At 43.1% G+C, this 25,973-nt stretch overlaps 1 protein-coding gene across 1 annotated transcript in view; it reads right to left on the bottom strand.

The window, feature by feature from the left end:
• The window catches only part of NHLRC2 (NHL repeat containing 2), a 41,691-nt gene extending 21,234 nt beyond the window's left edge, over window positions 1-20,457 (bottom strand). The window contains 6 exon segments of the mRNA XM_061556359.1: window positions 2,534-2,666; window positions 3,130-3,251; window positions 5,865-6,070; window positions 6,820-7,084; window positions 9,730-9,882; window positions 20,269-20,457. Coding sequence (XP_061412343.1) covers window positions 2,534-2,666; window positions 3,130-3,251; window positions 5,865-6,070; window positions 6,820-7,084; window positions 9,730-9,882; window positions 20,269-20,431 — 1,042 coding nt within the window. The 5' untranslated portion in view covers window positions 20,432-20,457.
• Window positions 20,458-25,973: the final 5,516 nt, after the last annotated feature.

The following is a 25,973-nucleotide window of genomic DNA, read 5'->3' as shown; positions in this document are numbered from 1 at the left end:
TTTGTTAAGTTTATGTTATGAATTAGCTTAAAATATCTGTGTATGTCAGACAGGTATATTATTTAAATGGCTGGCTGCCTGTTTGCAGGAAGAGACACATTGTGTAAATAAATAAATCTGTTGAATGTCGTTAATATAAACAATTTAAATCGTGTTTGTTACAGTTTAATAAGCATAAGCCGGATCTGTCACTTTACATTTTTGAATAATACCGTTAAGTGAGGAATTCTATTTTTTGTGCTGACAAATATTCGAAGACTGAATATACGATTTATTTGGCAACATTTTATCAAAACATTGCATTGAAACGCCTTTAAATTCTCGAACAGTAAGTCCATTAATTAACCCAAAAAAATCAAATGACGGCAAAACGAATAACATTACAAAATAACAAGCAATAGGGCGCCTAAAATAGTCCCAGGAATAACATCACATTACAGGCAAGACCCACACACAAGTGCGCAGTGGTACTGGAAAATTTCTTAAACCAAAGCCAGAACAGCTTCGCCCACAAAACAGAGGCTGGGGGTTACTGAAACTGGGGCATTGTTAACACATCAACTTACAGTAACTCCAAAATACAAATAGTTGAGGCTCTTCTTCTACTCACATATCTACCAACGGGGATTTTCTTGGGACGTTTTCGCACTGTATTGTTTTGTTTAAATTGTAAGGCGACGGGAGTTCACGGTGCGGCAAGAAGCTGGAAATAAATAAATACGTAATACTTCCAGTGGAGGTCCAACAAAAAGAAGAGGGCGGGAAAAAAAAGGCCGCAGCACCAGCGGCGCGGGGCAATCATGAAACAAGGAATGCTGCCACATGTTGCCTTCATAACAAGCAGCAGCACGAGCAAAGTTTACGAGCGCAAGGCGGCTACGCAGTTTCTATACTGGTGCAGCCAGTGCTGCGACTAAGGCAATCAACTGTGTATGGATACGTGACAACAACAAAAACAATCACTCAACTACCTTCATTTGTAGGTGCAGTTCGAAATGTGTAATTTTGTAATGAATAAATTCAATATCGCGGATTTCCATACTTTTTAAGCGTTGCCTTTTTATCAGAGCTAAGAAGCATTTTGGGCCACGAAATAAATCTACCCATACGCATAAGCGCAGGTGTAAGATTTCCCCCATCATTTAATGAGAACATTGAACCAATAAAGCTGTGACCTTTCTGGGATTACGGAGGCCTGCTTAAGGCCAGAGTCTTCATAAATTAGCAAAAGTGCAGGCGTCTTTCAAAAATGTTTTGTTTATTTTTTAAGTAAAGTACCCTGGGCAGATTTCTGAATTGTTCAGGGCGCGCATGCAATGCCATTGGGTACTGAACCAGCACGTTTTTTGGAAGCCTCATTAAAATCCAGGCGAAGGGAAGTGAAGTAGGAGTTTCTGCTCAATCTAGAGGGAGATCCTTCTCTCATTTGACAAACTTGAAATGAAGAAAAACTCATTAAATTAATCTCTAACACTGCAGTGCAAAAGACAGAGGGCTCACATTTTGGGTGAATAACGTCTTGCTCAGTGGAGAGTGCAGAAAGACTGACTTAAAATTTGATAGGGCACTTTAAACTGCGCTGTATAACTATTACTAAACTATACATTTCGATCAAGCTCTCTGTTGTAAAATGGTGCCATTGCTTAAATGTTAGCCTGTAATATATATGTTACAAAGCAGGATTAATGGATTAATGATGTCGTATTTTTTTTAATTATTTGCACTACCAATGCAGCAGCTCCTTAATCATTCATTTGAAATCTTCAGTCATGTCCCATGGTCAAAGTTCCTTCACAAAAGATGCATTTTAATAAGCAATCTTACTATTTGTGGCTGGACTTGATTTCAAAACAAGATTGATTTCACAAGCTGATAAGTGCACAAAACACGTGTAATGTCGCAAGACGGTCAAAATTTAATGCACCAGCCCAGCAGTGAAATGGTACATGTTGATGTGCTCGGACAGAGCTGGTGCCTTTGTCAGGAAGGTCACTCAGAGATCAGGTGAGCAAATTAAAAACATGCAAACGTAGTTCCGCCTTTATTTTTTGACAACTGTAGCCAACTGTCATCGACAGGCATTTTAAAACCAATTTTCGTGACAAATGAAGATTACTTTGGCGGACATCATGCGAAGAGAGTATGTCCAATTTTCCTTGGTTCCCATCGTTAATTAAAATAATAACAAACAAGTCAGTTTCCTCTGTTTTGAGCAGAATCAATATTGGATGTTATGAAATATTTACCTCATGAGACAGAAACGTACAATATGTGCTTATGTTTGGTAATTTATATTCCCTGCACGTTGCAGCTAATACATATATATATGATTCTTCAATTAAGATGAGGAAGGGTTGATATTATTTTAAATGTCAATTACTTTACTCAAGTCACATACTTACTGCCTTATTCATTATTCATCATCAAGGCAAAATGTTGACTTTGGGCTGGACGGAAATAACTGCGTACTAAAAAGAATGGCATTATTAAAGCTATTATTATTGTCGAAGTGTGTGCTTTGCATGGAACAGACCTGCAATGCTGCCAAGGACCAGGTCCCAGGGGGAGCTGATTGGCTGCTTTAGACCAGGAAGGCCGCCCTCCTTGTCCGTGCCTTGCGACCCCGTGCCGATGAGTGTACTCACTCTCTTCTGTGTCATATCCACCTGTCGTAACAGCCGTGGGCATTCAGTGACCAAGACAGTTCCGACAAAGAGAAATCCATGAGTTTCATATGATTGCATTATGTAAATACATGTACAGCCTTTCCGTTAATCCACTGCAGGATGAGGCGCCTTCTCCACGCCGTGCGGGTTGTGGGGATTATTCGACTATCCTTTGTCACGATGGTCAGTGCGTGTTGGTGAAGGTGGGGAGCGTGGATGTGAGAGCATAGCAGCACAGCACGACTGATTTTGCCATGTTTATAAATGGGAAGGAAAAACCGGAGGACCCAGAGAAAAATCTACATGACCACAGAGAGAGAGACATGCAAACTCCAAAAATACAGGCATCAGGGTCGGGATCGAACCAACGACCTCCTGTATACCAGGCGAGGTAGTTAACATCTCGCCACCGCGGCCACCAAACTTAGCTCACAACAAATGTATGCGCATGGGAGGGGCTTACGAGCCGGACGAGGTGGTTGTTCGTGTCGGCCACAAAGATGTGCTGACCCCGTACACAAACTCCCTGGGGCGAGTTGAAGCGAGCCTCCGAAAATTCTCCATCCACACAGCCCGGCTCGGGATCTGGGGTGGGACCAGGTGGGTGGAGCGCAGTGGTGGTAGCATCAGGACAAGCGTAACGTAAATCCAGGCATCATTAAGCGGGGTAGCGCACGGGAAACATAGCACGCAGGCTCTCACACCCATTTAAGATGTTGGTTCAGCGCAAGTGCAAGCAAGACAAATGAAGGCATCATTGAACACAAGTGGAAAATAAAGTGAGCGATTTTTTCAATTCCATAATTAAAATCCTGAAAACTAACTCCGAGCAGCATTGCTCCTCTTGGGAAAAGGAACGCATAAAAAATGTGAAAAGTGCATTCGAACACTCTTTGTGTTGTAGGGTTTGTAGCAACAATAACAAATGCAGTTACGTTCATTGTAAAGGTACATACATAAAGCATTGGCTGCATGTCCATGGTAAGAAGAAACTATTTATCTGTAAGTGCTCTGATGTTGTATGCCGGAATGCACCACACGGGTCTGCCAAAACCTTCAACAAAAATCCGTCATCACAGAGAAATGTCCCATCAGACTTTGCATTACACCATATTCTTTTTTTACACTCTGCTAAATATACATGCATGTCCACAGGCACAATCTCACTTTCAATGCAATAACCTTTTGGACACGTAATCCTTCTAACATGATAAATGTACTGCAGAGTGGCTTTTGTACACTGGTACCTAAGACTCTGGTCATCCGAATACGTGAGGTACAACCTTAGGATCCACGTCGTTTGGGACCCAATATCTCAAGCATTGACCCTGCTTTCATATACAAATGCCCATTTGAAAGAGAGACAGCCAAAGAAAAACAAATAGCTTTTGTCTTGTAGCTACATACCTAGACTGGGTGTCCCAAGTTGTCAGATATGACGTTTAAGTGTTGTTGATAAGATTGTTTTTTTTTTATATAGCCAAGAAAACCATTATGGTACACTAGTAGATATGTCACTACGACATCAATCGAATATAACTTAAAAATAAATAAATTCAGTGATGTCACTAGAATCCGCTTCAATTTAATGTATTCTTATTAAAGCAGACTCAAATTCACATCTTCAAACATGGGACACACTGCTCCTTGGTTCTTTCGGTAAAGTCACGTAGAAAGAAATTTAATTACTTTGCCGAAAAAACCAAAGAGTACTTCCTGCAGTCACAAAAGCTTCGAATCTATGGGACACACTGCTTAGACCCATATCTACCACATCTGCATCTTCCATTACATTTCCACAACTCGCATTCACAACTTGCCTCCACAGCTCAACGAGCGGCAAAATTAAATGTGCAATTCCAATAATTTTATACGAAATCCTCCAAAAAAATCTAATCATTATTTTTCCACAGAACTGCTCAATAGGTAAAAAGTGAAAGGACAGTGGGGGCAGGGGAGGGGAGGAGAACTTTCATAAGCTATTTCGGCCTAAACTGCACCACTCCAAAGGAAATACCCGGCACCTGCACTGCGGGTACGCCAGCCATATCAAGAACCGCAGGTGTGTGTGGGCACTAGCTGCACAGCGCGCTATTGTGCACAGAGGGATCGTTGCCGCCAAAGTTTTAAGACACGGCCAAGCGGGCAAGGCCTTGAGCGCAGGATCGGCAATAAAGAAGAGCGCTGGCATCGCCGGCGACACGGGGAAAACAGGAACGCCGGGAACCCGCGGAGGGAGTAAAAAAAAAACTCTGAACCAACGCTTAAACGCGTTCATCGGCGATTGGGTTTTGTCAACGGGTTAGGCGACAAACACGGACCCCCGTATCGTGGCGTGAGACCGAAATCTCTCGGGTACAAAAAAAAAATCCAACGGGTGCGTACAGTGCGGCGGTGGAAAAGTAACACCGCGAGATTTCTGATAATCCCTCAAGCCTGCGTTTCCTGTTGTGCCGGTGGTACTGGGTCTGCAAAGAAGTGCGACTGACAAAGCGCCGTGAACATTGCGACATCAAGTGGGACGAATCCAACAAAGATGCTGGCCGCAGTTTCAGCGATTGAGCTTGCTGGCGCTCTTTTGTGTGCCATTCGTTTTTTTAAACTGAAGTTTTGGTAAAAAGAAAGCCATCTTTTGTGAGTAAAAACGGAGCGCATTAAAAAGCCATTAGTTAATGTTCGCAACATGTGGGTGTGCAGAATAAAGCACACAGGATATTTTAAAATACCAGAGGTATTTTTCCCCAAGCCAGAGTTTAATTCTTGATGAGCATTTAATGGTATTGTAGTGTGACACTGCCCTCTGCAGATTTAACAAGTATTTCAAATGCCAATAAAAACCCGTGACTGCTAATGATACTTTAAGATTTTATGATAACATTTGAAAATAATTCTGTCAATGAAAATGATGTAATTTTTTGGTGAGGGTCATTTTAAATCTCGATGGTAGGGCCTTACGGCTGCCCGACTGTTTCCAAAAACCGCACGCGGCTGATGTAATAAATACAGCCGTCTCGATACGCAGATAATCCCTCCGAACCAAACCGCCTTCAACGAGCTCGTGCATTTGTAAAACATGACGCATGTGCCCACAACCCATTAGCGCAAGTCTGGCAATGAAAGGGACACGCAAGCCACGCTGACCTAAATCCAGAAGAGAACTCTGTTCATCAGCAGCCCCTGCCTTGCTCACAGGCTCACCTCCAATGCAGTGCAGCACTCGGCCACTGCTGTCCGTCACGAGGACGGTGTGGTGGGCCGTGTCCGCCACGACCAGCCTCTCCTCGCCATCGGCGTCGAGGGCACGCGTCGCGCACACCTTCCCCGGGAAGAGCAGCAGGGAGGGCGGGAGGGAGTCCTTGTACGGCTTCACTCCGACGCTCTTTGCATTCAGCTCACCCTTTTCTCTAGGGACAAAAACACCAACCATCATCATTATCAATAAACCACTATTTAAACCAGGTAAAAGTGCATTGAAAGCCAAAGTCTCTTTTTGGGCCCGCAATGCAATGCAATACATTAATGAATAATAAACATGGTAAACACAACACATTTAACAACAATTGAGAATAAAGCCGTGTAAATATTACTTCAAGATAATAATATTAGGTGCTTTGAAGGACTTAACTAAGAGTACATGAGAATTGGTTCTCTGAGAAGGTTTGTTTTGAAAAGTTCACAAACTAATGCGCTTTACTGCTCCCAATAAAGACCTGACACAAACATCTGAACCCAATTCATGAGAAACTCTTAAAAGGCGAACAAAAATTTTACCGAATGCCAACAGAAGCTCGCACTACAAAAAAAGGCAGCAACAATGGCAGTCCAAATAATACCTCATAAAAGTGTAATCACAAAGATGCAGGAAATGTTTTGTGAAGCATCTTGAGAAACAAAAGTGGAAGAAGATTCACCCTGTTTGCGTTTATAACCGGGCGGATATCACGAGTTTATTTTCAAGCTCAGACACGGAAAAAACAGTATCCACCAATAGCGCCCCCCCCCCTCACGCCCCACCATATTGATGGCAATCAGACAAGCTCAAATTACCCTCCCGGTAGGCAGCACCTATCTTATCCAGCACTGCCCGCACAGTGAGCAGCACGCTGCCCCCCTTCCCCCGTCTCTTCCGCCCGGCAGCTGAGTCGGCGCTCACCGGTAATAGCGCAGCACCGCCGACACAAACGAGTGGAGTGTGGCTGCTCGGCCCTCGCCGACAAGCGCCAGCAGCGGGTTGGCCCGAGGGCCCAGCACCAAAAGCGTGGGCCAGCACGACACGCTCAGGTCCTGCCAGAGGCTTGCTTCCCCGTCACATGCCACCGGGTGGCCGATGGCGTAGCGCAGGACGGCCGCGCGCACGCTGGCCGTGAGCTTCTCGTGCGGAAACTTGGCCGAGTGCACGCCGACCACCAGCAGTCCGTCTGCCGGGCGGAGGGAGGCAAAGGTTAAAATCACGGTTATGGCCAGATGTGAGGTCGAAGGGAGGGTTTAACTTCACAACTAATGTTTTGCTTTCTTTGATGCCATCAGATGAGACGAAGCAAATCGTATTAAAAAACTCTTCCTGTGATGTGAGAGAATGGCACAGAAAGATAAAAGTCACAAAACTGTTTCTGAAGTCACTGCAATAGGTCACTATATCACACCAGGGGCACGGATTGTTTAATGCCCCGCAAAGAGTATTTTTTGCATGTCAAAAAACTTAAATGTTCAAGTTTTTGAGCTGGAATTTGTAAAAATGTAACAAAAAACTAGTTTAAATGTGACGGGTTATTTGTAAAGTCAATGGTGACCAGGCTGAGTCCAACAAATTGCTATATTTGAGAACCCGGTTTAATCCTGGGCATCTGCTCAGATTCAAGCCCAGGATATCAGCATTGCCAGACGAGTGTTGTGATCCCAGCACTATCCAGTCACATCTGATAAGAGTTTAGCCGTTAATTCAAAGTTAAGTTTGTAACCTCGAGTGAAGCTGCAATCGCAAGCCTACTCATAATGAGAAACACTCATGCACTGAGTATACAATGATTGGCTGTCCAAGCAATTTGATGAATTGGCACTTTTCGTGGTAAAGTAATGAAATTCGATTCAAGAGCTGATTCTTTTTGTACTACTGTGGTGAACGTATTTACTCGAGCGGTAGTAGGGGTCACGTGAATCAATTTTATCGAACGTCAATTCATTGACAATAATTGATCCTCAAACGCATGATTTAATGCAATTATCATAGGTGTAAGAATCGATTATTAAGTAAAACTGATCACTGCATTATTACATACCTACATGTGAACACAGTAAGAATTTTAATGCAATTAAATTGAAATGTTTTGTTTTATCAAAAGTTTTTTTCATATATATTCCAAGAAAAAATATATCTGGTGTCAATGGACTTTAACCTGGTGATACAGGAATTCAATTACATATCTTAAATAGAACTCAAAATCACCACAACCACTGACAGAAATTGTAGTCAAAAACCATTTACCGTATTGTATGATTGACAGGCACAGACACATTAGCATTGTTGCTTTAGAGGGTATATATTCGTATCATCCACTTGTGTTTCTATCGCTGACAAAACTTGGGATGTGAGACATGTGCCCACATGCAGCGATAACCACATGTAAGTCCATCCCGTCGAAACAAACAAACCAACCCCGCAATTCATGTTTGTCTTGGCAAAACTACGTGGCTTACCCAACGACATTATGCAACAATAATTTATCGGAGGGTATTAAAGATCGACTTATTTCAGTGCTCAATACAACCCAATCAAGTGGGTATAACATTTCTGTGCCGGTCTTTGGTGCATTCATCAGTTGCTTTTAATAGACGTGGGTGACGACTCCACAAAACCCGTCTTTTAAAGAGGGCAGCCTCCCGCAACATCAGTCACCATAGCTATGCTTGGCTCCCGTTTGCTGCTGTTATGCTTGGACGCGTTTCACGTTTGCCTGGTCAATGTTTCCCTTTCTAAACATCCCTGAAAGCATCTCACTCAGGACTCCTGCCACCAGGCGAGCCCCTCTGTCAACACTCGGCTGTCACCATTTGACGAAGAAGCCAAACGGGCCACGGAGGCACACCACAAACGCTCCCTTTTGTGAATCCTCGCTTATCAACATCATCGCTCTGAATGCAAACGTCACCCTTTTTGCGTGGCGTTTCCAGCAAATATCACTCGCTGTTCCAAGCAAATGTCACTGCTTAGAAGACCACACAATATCTAAATGGCGCTCAGTACATGTTTACAATAAAATGCGTTGGCCAAATGCTTTTAGTAATTCTCAGCATTATTGATTTTAATGAAAGTCTGATGGTTTTGTGGTCATATGAGACTGCGACTCATATCCTCGGATTATAGCACGTTGGTTACAAACGATGGATGTTATGCAAGTCGGCCTCAGAGAAATAATTAAGCAATTATGGCTTTTTTTTGCCATTTCAATACGCATACCGCGGTCTGACAGGGGCCTTGTAAAAACAAATCGCCGTTTAAATGCCCACACGGTCGAACCGTTGCAGTGAGAGAAATAATAAAACAAATTCACAGAAGAAAAAAGGTAATCCATTTTACAAACCACTGCATATTGGGTCTCCAAAAAGTCAATTTCATAAAACACTTTACGGTGCAATAAATGACTCACCCTTGCTGAAAAATACATAAATGTAAAAAGAGGTCACTGCATCACATCACTAGTTTGAAACGCAGCTGGAAAGATGACAACTGAAGTGACTTGGGTAAACGTGCCAAACTCCACAGATTTCCTCTCACCATACCCACATTAACCTCACAGTCCTCAATCTCATCGAGGAGTGCCTGCACAGCAGAATGCAATGCATCAAAGGTCATGGTGACTTAGTAGGCTAGGCTTAAGGGGTCAGTATTTCACATTATTACAAACCCTATCCACAAACCCTAATCGTGATCTGTCAAGGCGGCAATGGGACACACTATTCCCGCAGGCGTAAAGGCAAAGACATGTCGCCTTAGGGCTGCGAAGCAATCGGGCTTGTGTACGGACGTGTGACGAAGGTGGCGATTGGCTGGGCATTGGGTAGGCACCTTTCTCTGAGAACTTCTCTTCCAGGGCATGCAGGTCTGGGAGAATGTGCATGCAGTTGATGCAGCAGAAGGTGAAGAAGTCCACCACCAGCACCTTGCCCTGTAGGTCTGCGTGCAGCGAAAGAGGTCGCTCCACATTGACCCACTCCAGGTCTAAAAGGCGACAAGAAACGCCGGCACGTCAATATCCGGTAAGGTCAGGTGGGCCCGTGCTCATCCAATCTCCTGAGTCAGCAGCTTGGGATTCAAACAGCAAGCTCGGACGCCACGTGATTATGCACCAAAGGAATTATCGCTGCAAAGAATGCACACGGCGAGTGCTTGCAGAGCAATTCTTTTGCTGCATAGTGTGAAGCTATAAAGTAATATAGCACTTTTTTATATTTGCTGAAAGCCAAACACCTTGAATGTGCACGATCTTGCGAAATCTCAGATGGTGAGTAGATTTGCGAGACCTGGTTAGTATTTGAAAGGGTGACCAACAGGGCTTGCCAGATGTTGTAGACATGGAACTGCAAGGTGGCACAACTGAGTGTCTCCCCCCTCGCATGGTTTCTTGCTATAAATGCGGTGACATTGAAATGCTATATGAATCATTGTTGTATTGTAAAACCGTCCATTCATTTATGTAATTAGCCAAACATCCCAATGCTGAACCCTATTTGTAAAAAAAAGACTTGAGACCCCCGAGAGGGTTTTTTGTATAGATGCTTAACATTAAAAGTAAATTGACAAATTAATTACGTGTTAACACATTCACATTATAAGCATTGAGATTAACATGGGATGTTTAAAAAGATTAACAAATGTCTGTGAGATGTGGTGCAGGCTCTATTTGCTTGGAATGACAGCGAACCTTCACACTGGCTTATAACAGCTTAAGTTTGGCAAGGGTGCAAGCCTAACTGTAACCACCACCACGAGCCAGTGACAGAAAGGCACGTGGCTCATGCCCTTGGCACATTGCCAATGAGGCCAGGTTTAGGGTTTCTGGCCAGTGAACCCTGAACTTGATTTCAAAACGTCCAACAAAAAAAAACCTACAAGGAATTTAAATTGATGTTAAGCAAGCACAAAATGCCAATTAGGCAATGTTTAATCTAACTAGCCTTTTTAAGGACAGGATAAATATTTGGAAGTTTTTTTTGTCTTTTATATTATTTTTACACGGTTAACAGAAGGATTTTGAGAAAATCTATTGGGGATATCAATAGTGACGTGTCTGGTTCAATAGGAATTTAGAACACTTGCACTCTATGTTCTATTTAAGTAGGGGCTGATGTTTATACTTTAAAAAATATGTGGTGTAGACTTCCATAATTTAATCCTCACAGCTGGTAAAACAGATATACAACTGTAGCCATGAAAGTACATCAGAAGCAAAGCGAAATGTTGGGAGAGAGAGAAAACTCATTGATGAATCAATACCTTTATATACGCACAAGAGTAGCGATATAAATAAATACAGAGACGAGAGATGTGGAATTCAGCCAGTGACTTCAACAACACGTCACTAAAAGCTATGTGAATATCCAAGCACATGTTATCGAGGTCAAGCCGTGCTAAAGGAATTTCAGAACATCTCATAATACCAAATCAATACCACCATATTTAAATTACCTTTCCATACACCATCTCCCACAAGGGGCGGGATAGCAATAGCTGTCCACCTCGAGTTGCTAAGATATATTCTTGTAACTTAATTTTTCATAGCTGAGCTCAAAGCAATACGATACCCTTGCCAAATTGAGAAAGCGTGCGGGCCAAGGTCTGGAATCGTTTGGTGGGGGAGAGGGGGCGGAGGCGCTTATCAAAATCGTGGCGCGGTCAAAACTTCCACCATTCACACGGCGACTTTACTGTGAAGACACACGAAAGCGTGCTCAGTACATGCCGTGAAAACCGGGGGAACTTACCCCAAGACATGGACCCGCACGGAAGCCAAGGTTCATGAACCACCCTGAAATATGGAACAATATTTATAGATATTTAGAGCGGAGCATTTTTCAACTCGCTCTTTTTTTCTTAAGGCTCTCGACTTCGATGCCAGTCCCGTGGTAACTAATAAAGATTAATGGGCCAACCATTTTTGGGAGACGAAGAGTGGGGGGCGGGGGTGGGGGGGTGCGGAATATAAATGGTAATGATGGCTTGTGTCACGTTGTTCATACTCTCAAGACAAGAGAGATTCCTGTACGCGTGCTGTGCGCTGTTGTGCGTTGCACACTCCACCAGCCAGCAGGCAAGGTCAGAACTATGTCAATGCGGTGACTCTTTTTTTATTAATTAGCTCTTAGCTCTGTCGTCTGTCTGTAGGGGGGGGGGCGGGCGGGACAGGGGCGAACGCAATAAATCTCGTAAAAATGTATCAAATATGAACTGAAGTTTAGTGTAATGTTTTATTGCTATTAGGGACTTACCCAATGGGAAAAACCTGCCAAATAAATGAAACGGTCGCCCAAAACAAGCACCGAAGGAATTCACAAAACGGCACTAAAGGGGAGGGGGGAAGCCTCGTCTCTCTCCTCCCGATGATGGCATGACAGGTGCTGTCCTCTCGCGACATCAAAGGTCATGCGCCGCGAGACGTCATGTCATTGTGCAGCTTTAAATATAAGTTATCGCGAATGAAACACTTCTTAGGTGATGGTCAGATATGCAACGTTGTGCTGTAGACACTTGCATTAATAGTTTCTTAAAGCGCGAGTGCTTCTTTTATAAAAAAATTTATCTCGTTCTTTCCTTTCGTTTCATTCACGGGAACCCGCACTAAAGACAGGGGGAACCACAGCGAATGATGTGAATTGGGACCGTACCCTTGTGCACGCGGCTGCTACCGGCAGCCGAGGTCCTCGTACTTAAAACCCCTTCGCTATTTAGCATTGACACTGTGTAGGCAAAGCTTCAAAAACAATTACCTTCACGACACCACTCACCGACAGTCAGGGGTCAATAGTACAATGCACATCACTGTGTAAGAGAGCACACGTATATATGTATATACGTCATGACCGGCAGTCAAATGGTTTAGAAATACATATTTTGAAAACTGTGCTAAACTAACGTCACTTATTTTAAAAGTCCTACCGTACCATAATCATGGTACACAGTAGTAGAATTAAGAGGTGCACAGTGTGTTTTAAAATGGATTTTACCCATGAGCCTTTGGATGTCTTAAATGTCCTGTTCAACATTTTTACCAACCCTTTGTATACACAGTATAACAGCACCAACATGCATGATATATCCACTGCTGAATGAAAGCCTTCCCAAGATGTCGCCATCTCTTACGGGCTAGTGATACAACAATCCAAATCCAACTCTTGCCCACCAGCTGATTTCATCGCTCCACCTGTGTGGAAGATGTCCTCTCGGGCGTGTTTTCTCCTTTGGATAAATATGTTGACAATAGATGTTGAGAAAGTACGTCCACCGAAGAGATTGACCAATCGAATCAGCCCATGTGCAACTGCGAGGTGGATTGTTACATCACAAACCCATGAGATTTGGCGACGAATTGGGGAGGTCTTCATCCAGCAGCGGATCGATCACAGCTGCATGATGTCGTTAATACCGTGTCTAAATATTTAATGACTATTGGTAGGGAAGTGCAATTTTCGGCAGCCTAAATGGTCTGTGAACTTGAAAAAAAAGACAAAACGTTAAATAAAAACAAACAAAAGAGCAGCAACTGGCATGAAGTAGCCATAGCAGAGAAGACATTTCTCCAGTATCAACAATAATCCCTCTGTGACCTTTTAGATCGGTACCAGATGTGGCAGACACAAAACCACTCACTCCACCCACCAAATTCCTGCTAACAAATGAACCGGTCGTAAATATTTCTGCATCGTAAACAGATCACATTGCCGTCCCATGCACATGAAAAGGAAAAACTGAAAAAAATGCGTAACATGTTAACAACATCCTTGGGAAGAAAGTAAAAAATATTGAAAGAGGAAAATTAGAAAAATAAAAAGACTGGTAAAAAATGATGTTCTTTTGAATAACGTGAGATTTTGTTTTTAAAAAACCCAAATAAAATCTCTTTTTCTAAATTTAAACATGTTTAATTACACCCTCTGGACTCGCCCCTACCAAGTCCCTTTGAATTTACACAAACTTAACGGAACATTAAAGCGGGGTTGGCAGATTTTCCCATGTAATTACAGCAATCGTGCCCACGATAACAGCTGCCTGCGTTATCAAACCGTTCAATTTTTTATTACAGTTAATTACAAAAATTACATCATAAAATAATTAAAATGACAATAAGCAATGTGTTATATAGCACACAAGTGCAACAAACATAGGAGTCTAAGCCAACATTGGCCATAGTTTTTTTTTTGCCAAAATAAAATGTACATTTACATATCTTTAGTAATCCACTGCTAGATGAAGGTCTTCCGATGCAAAATCGTCATCGGGGTTGTTTGACCATACTTCACCGCATTGGACAGTGCAGGCTAAAGGTCGGGGCGCAGGACTGGTTCAGATATCACTTGCAATTGATGCTAGCGGCGAAAATCGGATCGTGCCGAAATCACCGCGGTTCGGAGCGCCGTGAGCTAACTGCTACATCACCGCTTCCCCTAAAATGCTGAACCTGAAACTTGACATCAAAACACAAATGTTTTGGAACTTTTCCACACTGTTTGCCATGCATAAATAGTTCAATACTTCGGCCTGTTTTACATATTAAATAAACATGTTCTGACCCGCTTTCGTGAAATAATCTTATTTTGTTGTAAATTGGGGGGGGGGGGTTATGCTCTTTACGAGTAAAACACAATCTTCACACGACGAAAATGTTGCAAATATAATTTCAGATGCACACCTACTATTTTTACTGCCAATTTTGCTTCTGACAGGAAGAAGAAACATTGCCATGTTTTCGGCACTCAAATACAGCCTTCCGTCAAGCACACCGTGACAGTTAGTTTTCCGCATGAATTGGTTCCAAATCTGCCCAACTACAACCAACATCTCCGCAAAAAGTGTCATATTTCACTCAATGATGACGCCGCCGGCTCTCACTTTCCCCATTTGCTCTGCAAGCAGGCAGCAGCAGCATTACCTAGGGAATTGTTACGTTTACAAAAAATTAACAAACCATATCAATATCGCTATTTCCCTACCAATGACAATCTATTCCAGAGCCTGGGAGGGCAAATACAATGATTATGAACAGTCCAACATCCACACAAAGAGACAGCCCCTTTGGAGAGGCTATCGAGGCATACAAGTGCAATTTGTCAGCATATCCAGGATTGCTATCTCCACGGCAACTTGCCATCTCTCCTCTTCTTGACACCTGACCTCCCAAGGCCTGCTCTTAAAAGTATCCACTTCCAGGGATTGACATTGAGGGTGCGGATGTTGGGCATCCTAAGTAATGCCCCGTGTTTCTTTCTTATCCATTATCATCCCACTGCAGGGCAAAGGCCTCCCCCCAAATGTCTTCCACTCTTCACCATCCCTTGCCACCTCCATCCAGTCACTGTACTCCTCTAAATCTTCCAACCTTGCTCCAACCCATTGTCTGGCCCACCGCTCTTTGTCCTTCCATGGCCATTCAGTTGTTGTCCACTTTAAAAAAGGTAAGGCCCTGGTCTTACTTTGACATGCCAACTGTTGGCAGAATGACCTCCACTAGAGGGAGCTCAAGAAAGCCCCTCTACGGGGTATTTCTGGCCTACTCTTCCACGCTGTTTAAATATATCTCAAAGTCACCACTGCTACTGAAGATATGCATATGCGTTGCACGCTAAATCTAATAGAGTATCAAACTAGATTCGAAGCTTTCGTGATTGCAGGAATTACTCTTTAGTTCTTTCGGTAAAGTCACGTAGAAAGAAATTAAACTAAATAATAATAGAATACGACGTTTCGATTGCAACACAAGCAACCGTCATCAGGTACAAATGAATGACACAACAGTCAACACCCCACCTGGTTGATTACGTTCTTCCAAAGATTGCTAAATTTGAGAGAGAGACAAAACATAGACACGGAGACACACAGACAGACACACAAGCAGAGGGAGACTCACACAGAGACAAACAGAGAGAGACAAAGACCCCCCGTATAGCCTTAACCAAAAGAACCAAAGACTAATACAGAAACATTTTCCTTTATTTAGAAATTGGTGCAACTTACTACACAGGTATTCTGTGACGTGACGAAAGTGTTCTGTCCAGTGCGGCCAAGAATGAATGATTGGGTGGGCGCCCGTCACTTCGCCACCACCATCGTTGCCGAAAATGGCAGGCAAAGAGTGCCAGCCCAAGAACCGTCTGCCTCTCCTTTCACTCGCAAAAACACACGTCCACACAGACATTCACCTCCTCGTTCCCCATCACACTCCCAACACTACACTACAACCTTGCAGGAACAAATGTTTCCCTTATCCTCCCTGCAATACGACTCCCCCCACCCCCCAAGTCCGTGAAACCCTCTCACTCCAACATTAGCCACAGCACCGAAACGTACTGACGGTAACAAATGTGATTCACCTTCACAACGCGCTTGGCTTGTATGGGAGAGCAGTTATGATTCAAATGCTAGGAATGCAAAGTACACTTGCAATCAGACAAATGAAGTGCTTTGCCATTATTTTAAAGCGCAATTGAAACAATGCAGCATTGAAGAACGATAAAAGTAATAATATACGGTATAGGAAGGTAAACTTCATCGTGTCTATTTTTGTAACACGTTTAAATTATTATATTTGAATGAAACTCTTTAGTTCAGTTTCTTAAGTGTAGCGGAAAATTCAAATCCAATTGTTCATATAATAAACAATTTAACAATATCTACTCCTTGGTTTTTTCGGTAAAAGTCACGAAAAAACCAAAGAGTATGAATCCTTGCAGTCACTAAAACTTCAAATCTAGAATTTAACAATTTACCATCAATGAAGAAAATGTATAAATTATACAAAGGGCACGGTCACAATTAATGTCGAGGGTAGAGTCTTCCAGTTTATCGAGTCGGATGTTACATAAGCCAAGTTGTCGCCCTTTTTATTACACGCTTTTATTTAACTCACTCTGTCTGTTGTATCCTCAAATATTGTAACTCAATTTTAACCTACTTCCCAATGTGGTATCGACTGAAAACTTGGTATATTTATGTAAGACTGATGACAATACTATATTCTTTAAAAAAAATTTAAACATACATTTTTCTACGTAATGTTTCGGCTTGGGTCTAATTGTCCACGCTCAACTGACGTTGGCTGTAAATCACCAAGGCCCTCTGACGTTATGGCAAGCTTCGGGGCCACTTCCTGGAGTCGTGGAGTTCTGCCGTTACGAGTAGGGTACATTTAATTAAAGCGTGTTTTTTAAAAAGTATTTTTAAATATTACTTATTCTTTGATGCAGAAACAAGCAACGTACGTCAGCAGCATTTAATCAGAGGGCATTAACCAGCTGCATTTATCAGCACGCGTCCATTACTGCCTGGACTGCTGCCCGCTTTGCCAGTGCAGTGCCACGTGCTGAGGGACGTTAAGTTCTTTACGTTAAAAATAAACCAAAAATAATGTACCAATGACAAACGCTGTGACTATGATCCAGCAACAAACAAAAAAAAACCACCCAACTTGAGAACATCGCCACTTTAATTGCTCGCACCGTAATATTTTAAAGTGCAACATAATCCATGTCGCTGTTGAAATTCCTTTCCTTATCCAGCAGAGGGCACGAATACACTTAAGCGCATCCAATGCGGCTAATCATTAGGACTGTACAAGTTTACGTAATTCCAGCTGGCAAGACTTGTGCTGTGATACATTCAGGGGATAACTATATTCCTTAACTTGGCAGAAAGCGAAAACAAGTGTTATTCTGTAAATAATTTAGTTTCTTTAAAATTTGTTTTTTGTATATGGTAGTGACAAGGTTTAATAACAATGCCAATCTTATTCTTTAGTTATTTCGGTAAAGTCACGTAGAAAGAAAAAAAAGTGAATAAAAATGATACAAAATAAAAACTAATGTAGACTGTAGCCTGTTTTTTAAGCTGATGAGCGTACTGGCAGTCTATGATGTAGACTGTAGCCTTGTTCTTAATCTGAGTAAGCATACTGGCAGTCTATAGTATAGACTTATTCTCGGTAAAGTCACGTAGATAGGTTCAAAGAAAATAACTAAAAACTACGACGTTTCGATCGCAACAGAAGCAGTCGTCATCAGGAAAAAGGGGGTTAACTTCTAAAGACAACTGCTTATAAAGGTTTGAAATGGGCATAGCCCAAATGTCAGCAGCCAATGCAAGTGGTGGGCGGTGGTGAGCTTTCCACCAATCAAAGGGCTGCCAGGCAAAAAATTAGCATGTCAATGTAAGAGATTAGCGTGTTAATGGGAGAGACGAGTATGTTAATGTAAGAGATTAGCATGTTAATGGTAGATCGTGAAGCAGCAGCCTCGAGGATGGCGCACGAGGTAGCTGTGTTAGTGAGACATTTAATCTGTTAATGTAAACAAAATCAGAGAGCCGAAAATAACAACTAACATCGGAAGGTGGTAGGATGGGAACATCACAGCCAGTTATGACTTCAACTAGTTAATAACGTCCTTCCAATTATTGCTCAGTTTATACCCATCTTCTCGGTTTAAATTGTGCCTGTGTCTATATATATATGGATGGCTTCATGAACGAATCTTTGTTGATAGCCAGTGGGTTTGCAAAGTACCTTCGTCTTAGAGAAATCTATTTTGTGTGAGCCCACCGCATTAAAACAATGATCAGCCACGGCCGAGGTATTGGTCCTATCGTGTTTCAGATCTGCCTTATGTTCACGAACATGGTCCTGCAGTCACGAAAGTTTCAAGTCAAAAATTGACAATCTTCATCATTTCCCGTAACAAGTGACCAACATTGACATTGGTAAAAAAAATGCAAAAGGCAAGCAACAGGAGAAATCTAGACAAATGACACATAACACCAAAACAGAGCACTGTGTGTAGATATCATGCAGACCCACAGGAACATCCACCAAAGAGTGGATATCAACATCCGTCCGAGGTCTCAGTGCAGTGGACAATCTCACCCCAGACTCCGACTTGCAACAAAAGCCTCCCCAAACAGCTAGAGTCCTGCACCCCAGAGTCGAGCCTCTCTACTCCTCGACAATCCGCCACCGCCACCGGTGAGCGCTCTGCATACCCCATGAAGCCCAGCACCAATCAGCTCTCCACTCATACTCAACAGGCATCTACCTACCTAATACTAGATTTGAAGCTTTCGTGACTGCAAGGATTCATATTCTTAGGTTTTTTCGGTAAAGTCACGTCGGTAAAAAATAAAAATTAATAAAAGTAAAATAAAAATAAATAAAATTCCACCCCCTCGTCACACATCGTCACAAATGTCTGACCCCCACCCCCCCAGGTGCGTGACGTCATTTATGGACGCCCCCTCATTGGAAGGCCCGTGGGCCACTGGTACGGCCCCCCACAATATAGAAACATGAAATACCCCATCACTGCTGTCAAGCCCCAATGGTTTCCAGGGTGTGGCAGCCCTCACACGGATGTCTTATCCGTAAAAGTGGTCCCCCCCTCTGAAAATGAGTGAGGAATACTGGCAACCCATCACGCCACAGCCTTGACACCACACCAAACCATATTACACCAATAGGGCACATCACACCACATCACACCAAAGTCAATGCAAAACCAAACGTGTTTTTTTAATCTTGATTTGAAGCTTTGTGTGGAATTGGTGACCGGTCTGAGACTCTACACAGGCAGCTGCCTGGATTCAAATCCCAGGAGCTGTGGTCAAATCCCAGGATCTGTGGTGCCAGTTCCGGTATTATACGGATTGATGGACTGATATGACTGGCAGATGTTACCAAATGTGCTCCAAACTGTACCAACTTGCTGTGTTTTAGCTGCCCGGCGCTCTGACAATCTCCGTTCAACCAAAAGGAAAGCTGCTCCGGCAAACAACTGCTCAATAAAGAACTCACGATGACCCGGGCTTCGTGTCGTTGTCAATCAATCTTTATTTGTTTTTTTTGTGTGCCAATATCGCCCTCAATAAAGTCGGCATCAGCTGTGTTGGTTCGACCGTGGTGTGACGGATATAGTAATCGAGCCAGACCAAACGGCACCAATCGAGAAACCTCGGTGTGTACATGTAATCATGGTGTAATGTAACTAGAATTATATCCAGGAGAGCCTGAGTTTCAAGTATCTTTATCAGGCGACTCCAACCACTTTGGGATGCTTCATTTCCATTCATCAACAAAGTTGAATCACGGACGCCTGAAACACGGATATGTTTATTTCCTCAGAACTATGTTATCTCCCCGAGTCGCTAACGCATCTGCTGCTTTGGTTTAATGTCAATACAGTACAAGTTAAACATTTTAAACATCCAATCGACTTTGCGGTGCGGCCTACGAGCCCCTACCGAGAAAGACGCAGGCTGGGCGGCAGGGAAACTAGTCGAGGAGGCGTCACACCCCTCCCCTCCGCCGCCCGTAACGTCCCGCGTATCTCTTCTCGTAGCCTCCCAACTCACCCGTGCCAAAATCCGCGACCTTAGCGCCGCTCTCTGCGTCCGCCCTTTTAACGAACTCAAACATGAGGCGTTCCCTGTCTTCTTGAGATGCCGCCGCTTCTAAATCTTCCTCGAGCTGCGACTGAGCGCTTAGCACCGAGCCGATGGTCACGGCGGACTCCATTGCGCGCCTCGCCCTTAACGCTAGGGACCGCGGCGAACGCGGAATGAAAAACGAAGGAAATTTTAAAACCGTGCAGGGGTGCAGTGAAATTTTACGGAATGAAAAACGAAGGAAAATTTAAAACCGTGCAGGGGTGCAGTGAAATTTTACGGAATGAAAAACGAAGGAAAATTAAAACCTTGCAGGGGGGCAGTGGAATTTTACGGAAGGAAAAACGAAGGAAAATTAAAACGTGCAGGGGTGCAGTGGAATTTTACGGAAGGAAAAACGAAGGAAAATTAAAACGTGCAGTTGGGCAGTGGAATTTTACGGAAGGAAAAACGAAGGAAAATTAAAACGTGCAGGGGGACAGTAGAATTTTATGGAAGGAAAAACGAAGGAAAATTAAAACGTGCATGGAGTGCAGTGTAAATTTGCGGAATGAAAAACGAAAGGGAAAACCGTGCACGGGGTGCAGTGGGAATTTGAGGAATGAAAAAAACGAAGGAAAAAACCGTGCAGGGGGGCAGCGGAAATTTGAGAAATTACAAACGAAGGGAAAAAACGTGCACGGGGTGCAGCGGAAATTTGCGGAATGAAAAACGAAAGGAAAAAACCGTGCAGGGGGTCAGTGGAAATTTGCGGAATGAAAAACGAAGGAAAATTAAAACCGTGCACGGAGTGCAAAAAACATTTGTTAAGGCTATAGTCAGAATGTGATGGCACTCACAAATGTATATTTGAAGCTTCGTTATATATTAAGATTACAGCCACTGAACTGATGTCATTATAGTGCTATGACAGAGTTGCCCCAGAGTCATAAAGTATTCAACAATTATCAGACAACCCATTGAGACATAGCAAAGACACTGGCGGTATATTTAAGACCAAGTTGGTGTTTGCGTTGCATATTCCCTTTCAGTGAATGTATCATCATCAGCCAATGTCTATCCACTACTGGATGAAGGCCTTCCTACGCCGTCGCCATTCCTCATGGTGCAGTGCTGCTGCTGCTACCATTTATCTCACTCCAGCACAAGATTTGATGCTATGGCTCCATGTTCGCAGTGGACGTGCTCCTGAACGAGCGGTCCTTTGGTTGCCATTTCAATCGGCAGCCTCATCCATTGGCCAACTGCCGAGCAATGTGTTCTGACCAAGCCCGCTGACTTTTCATAATTGTTAAGGTGGTGTATTAAATCGTGTACGTTCAGTAACCCATGTCACTCTTTGCTCATTTGTGCACTTTTCATCTTTATTACACTTTTTTGGCAAAAAATATAACTGTGCAAGAATAATGTGTTCCTTTTTAGTTGGTGTATTCCTTTCAGCGAAAGTATACAATTAATACAATGTTGACTCAAAATCACGTTTTTTTTGTTGGGTGAGCAAAAGTAATATCTTGATGTCACAGCTGAAAAACTTTCTGTAATAAAATAGGTCATCGTCATTTTGCTCTGAATAATATTCACAGAAAAATGTGATCAGTTTTCACGTGTCTATGTCTCATTCATGTGTTTTCCATATGTTTGCAATGTATCCAAAGGTGAAACTGATCAGCCAAGCGTGTTCTCACATTTTTCCAAGACGTTTGTCCAGCGTGGGACACGGCATAAGGCAAACTGCCTTCGAAAGAGACTCTCTGGAGATACCTGCAGTGGAGGCCTTTCCGCCAGCATAAATGCGTGTTATCTACCAATTGGTAATTTCATATTACGAGAGGCAATATCACTTCAAGATGGGCTCATTATCGGTCTAACACGCACATTCTCTATGAGGTTGGATCATGAACCATGATAACGCAGCATGACGTGACATCCTCTTTCCACTGGGCGGGAATGCTTAAATTTGGGGGGGGGGGGGCAGATCTGCAATCCATTTGCCAAGCATTGGGAGGCACGGTAGCCACACACGTAACCAGCCATCACTGCTAAACGTCCGATTGATATAGCTCATCAGCAATGAACGACGACAGTGATGCCAGCGAAGGAGACATATGGCATTACAAGCCTCTCGCGAGGACGAGAAAAAGGCCCATTGGTGAGGCCCCCTGTCGCGAAGATCGGAAAAAGCGCATATTCAACTTTGCCACCACCACCGCTTTAAGCCAGCCAAAAGTTCCAGACAGCCGAGTGTTTCATTTCTCACCCAGCTGCACCGCACCTGCGGCATTTCTCGAGGATGGCTTCGCGAAAGACCTAGGAAGAAACTCAAACGCACTTCAAATGCGAAGTGCACGTGGTGTGATTAATACCCGCGCTGCACAAAGTCAAAGTTCCGCGCCAAGCTCCCACTCAGGTAAGTGTTCATTTATCACAAGCACTTCATCATCAATTAATATACAAGATTTGTTTTGAAGAGTATTTTCATATATTTGAGCACCATCTATACAGTAGTGGCCATGTATTGGATATTAACCTTTTTTTATCGTGCGTTTAGTTTGTTGTCTTTCCCCTGCACCTTCCAAAAGCACGGTTGGCTATGTAATGTGCGAAAGAAGTGAAACACACATACATGATGGTAACAACACGGTAGCAGTAGTCGCTAAGTCATCAATGGGCAGTTTTGAATGTTCCTCCAGGTGTAAATAAGAACACAGATTTAGCAATAATCATATAATGTATTGTTTCACCAACCCGCACTACTAACCAACACGGTGAAATGTGGTCAAACAACCCCCAGTAAAATGACAGCGGTGAACATGAATAGCAATAACATGAATAGCAGCACACCATTCTCTGACGTTTGTTGTCGGCCAGCACTCTAAAGTGTTTACTTTTTGATCAGACTGCGTTAATCGCTGTGCCTCCATCTACCCGCCAAGATGGTATCAACAGAAATAATAATCCGCAAACATTTTCCCCCTCGCAGCCAGGCAAAGCCTTGATCCTACTTCCTCAAAATATCAACGTGTTCCTCATTAACAAAAAGAGCTCAACAAAACACAAATGCTGTCATACATTTTGATGACGCCAGCTCAAACGAGTGAATATGTGGAAGCTGCAAGCACTTAATGACGGTTGCGAGTGGAGAGAGTGAACGAAAGAATGAAATTAAATTACGAAAAATGATGGCCCATTTTTTTATTCTCTTGGAAATAAAATCTTTATGTCGGTCTGTCATTGCATTATTCACAGCGACATCTGTATTCGTTGTAATTGTAATACAGATTTTTTTTTTATTGAAGTGACAGTGCGTCTTAAAATGCTGCTTTATCACTAATAAAGATTAAATATCTTTCTCCATATGTTTAACATATATTTCTTATAAAACCTTACATGTATTCTTACATTCAGTAACATTTTCCCTCTTCATCGCTAAAGCGTATAATGTCAACAACATTTGCATCTTTGCGTGTAAAATTGACCGACGGACATGTGTTGTTATAGGCAAATTAATATAAAGTAAATTGTTGTGATATATATTTTTCTTATCATGCTTGATTATCCAGGAAAGCCTGACTGAGTCTCTTTTTCAAGAAGGTCTTGCGAAGTGTTCGCAGGGGAGGGGTGATTATTGCCGTGTCTAATCCTAATCGAGTAATTTGTGGGTAGTTTTTTCTTTACAATTCTTTAACACTGTTTGTGCACCATGACACTGGCACGCAATGGCCTTCATGTTTCGAATATTACGGGACCCTGAACGTGCACTGTGAAGCGAACACAGTCGATTTTTTATCATTATTGCACACCGCAGTAATAACCAGAGCGACCACTGGATTCGAACCGTGAATCTCTGCAACACGCGGCGAACGCGATACCCCTACCGCCCCACACAGACAAACTAAGTGCACAGCCCTTTAGACAACTCACTGCTGGATGAGGGCATCTCCACGCTGTGCGGGGTTGTAGGCGTTACAGGAGTAGCCAGGGTTTGTGAAGTCAGGGAGAAGGGACATGGGGGCATAGAAGCGCAGTCCGTAACAATGGATTTTGCTGGATCTGTGTCCGTTAGTAGGAAACAAAAACAGCTGCAGAGAAGGTGGGCAACATTATCTGTGAACACAAAATGTATTTCGATTTAAAGCTTTCGTGACTGCAGGGATTCGTCTTCTTGGTTCTTTCGGTAAAGGCACGTAGAAGGGAAATAATAATAAAATAATCATCACGACGTTTCGGCCACAACGCAAGCAGCCGTCCTCAGGTGAAGAATGAAACACCACCAGGCTTGGAGCGTATATTTAAGCTGGGTTGGAGGGGGAAGAAGAGCGCCTTGACAAAATAATTTGCATATCAAGAGGAATTTAGCATATTAATGGGAAATGCAAATTCTTTTGTCAAGGCGCTCTTCTTCCCCCTCCAACCCAGCTTAAATATACGCTCCAAGCTTGGTGGTGTTTCATTCTTCACCTGAGGACGGCTGCTTGCGTTGTGGCCGAAACGTCGTGAGAATTATTTTATTCTATGGGGACCTCATTTGCCAGTAAAAATATGATAATTGGTTCTTTACCCTTCTATCTGGCAACAAAACTGACACCTTTTTGCAAGGAGTCATGTTTGCGGTCTATGCAAACATGACTCCTTGCAAAAAGGTGTCAGTTTTGTTGCCAGATAGAAGGGTAAAGAACCAATTATCAATTATTTTATTATGTTTAATTTGTATTATTTTATTATTTCCCTTCTACGTGACTTTACCGAAAGAACCAAGAAGACCAAAATGTATATTATACGTGTCACTTCTACTCTTGACTGATTACTGGCAATGGAACCTTTTCACACGTGGCATATCGCCGATATCCTGTGGCTGGCGAGAGTTATTTGGGAGCCGCGAGGCCTTGCAGCAGTGGACAACGCGCTCGCAGGTGGTCATGCATCGGCCTCGCTGCGCTGGTAAAAAAAACTAAAATCAATCAATCAATCTACGTTTGCCTTGCCGTAGATTTCTTTCCATGCGCGAGGTGCAACTCTGTAAGATCGCGGGAGATAAAGCCAGGCCGATCGCCCAGCTAGCCGATTGCTATCTGTTCGTGTTATTTTTTTCGTTTTTAACACGCAACATACGACGAAGAAAAGCATGCAATCGCGCCGTGCACATGAATTGAAAATAACGATGCAAGCCAGGCATGTAATGATTCATTCACACTGCCCGCATCACCAGCGATCCAATGAATTGTGGTGGTTTAGAGTTATGATACCATTCAGGAATCACGTTTTATTTAGTTTATATCAACATAAACATAAATATGCAGAAACGATATCTGCTTGGTATAATATTCACCTGAGTACTAATAAAATATCAATGCTGAATATAAAAAAAAATCTAATCTGAGTATTGATCTCATCTGTGGCACCGACGACCCTTGTTTTCCAAAAAGGTATTGAACGGACAACTCCACATCAGATTTCTCAACACAGCCATCATGATGTCACTCACGATTTAGGGGAAACAAACGTCTCCTCCGCCGGCTGGCTGCACGACATCACAGATCAAGGACACCCAACGGAACAGAACATCTACTCAGCCGAGGGCCGTCTGGTGCAGCTACGTGACAGCGCATTGAACGATCTAAACATGCGCGTGCAGCTCCGATCAGCGGGGAAAGACTGCTGGAAGCAGTCGCCAA

This window comes from Lethenteron reissneri, chromosome 22 (assembly GCF_015708825.2).
Source record: "Lethenteron reissneri isolate LAM-NWPU_2019-01 chromosome 22, ASM1570882v1, whole genome shotgun sequence".
In the NCBI taxonomy this organism is placed as follows: Eukaryota; Metazoa; Chordata; class Hyperoartia; order Petromyzontiformes; family Petromyzontidae; genus Lethenteron; species Lethenteron reissneri.
The sequence above is the reverse complement of the archived record's forward strand: the minus strand, read 5'-3'. Positions and strand labels throughout refer to the sequence as shown.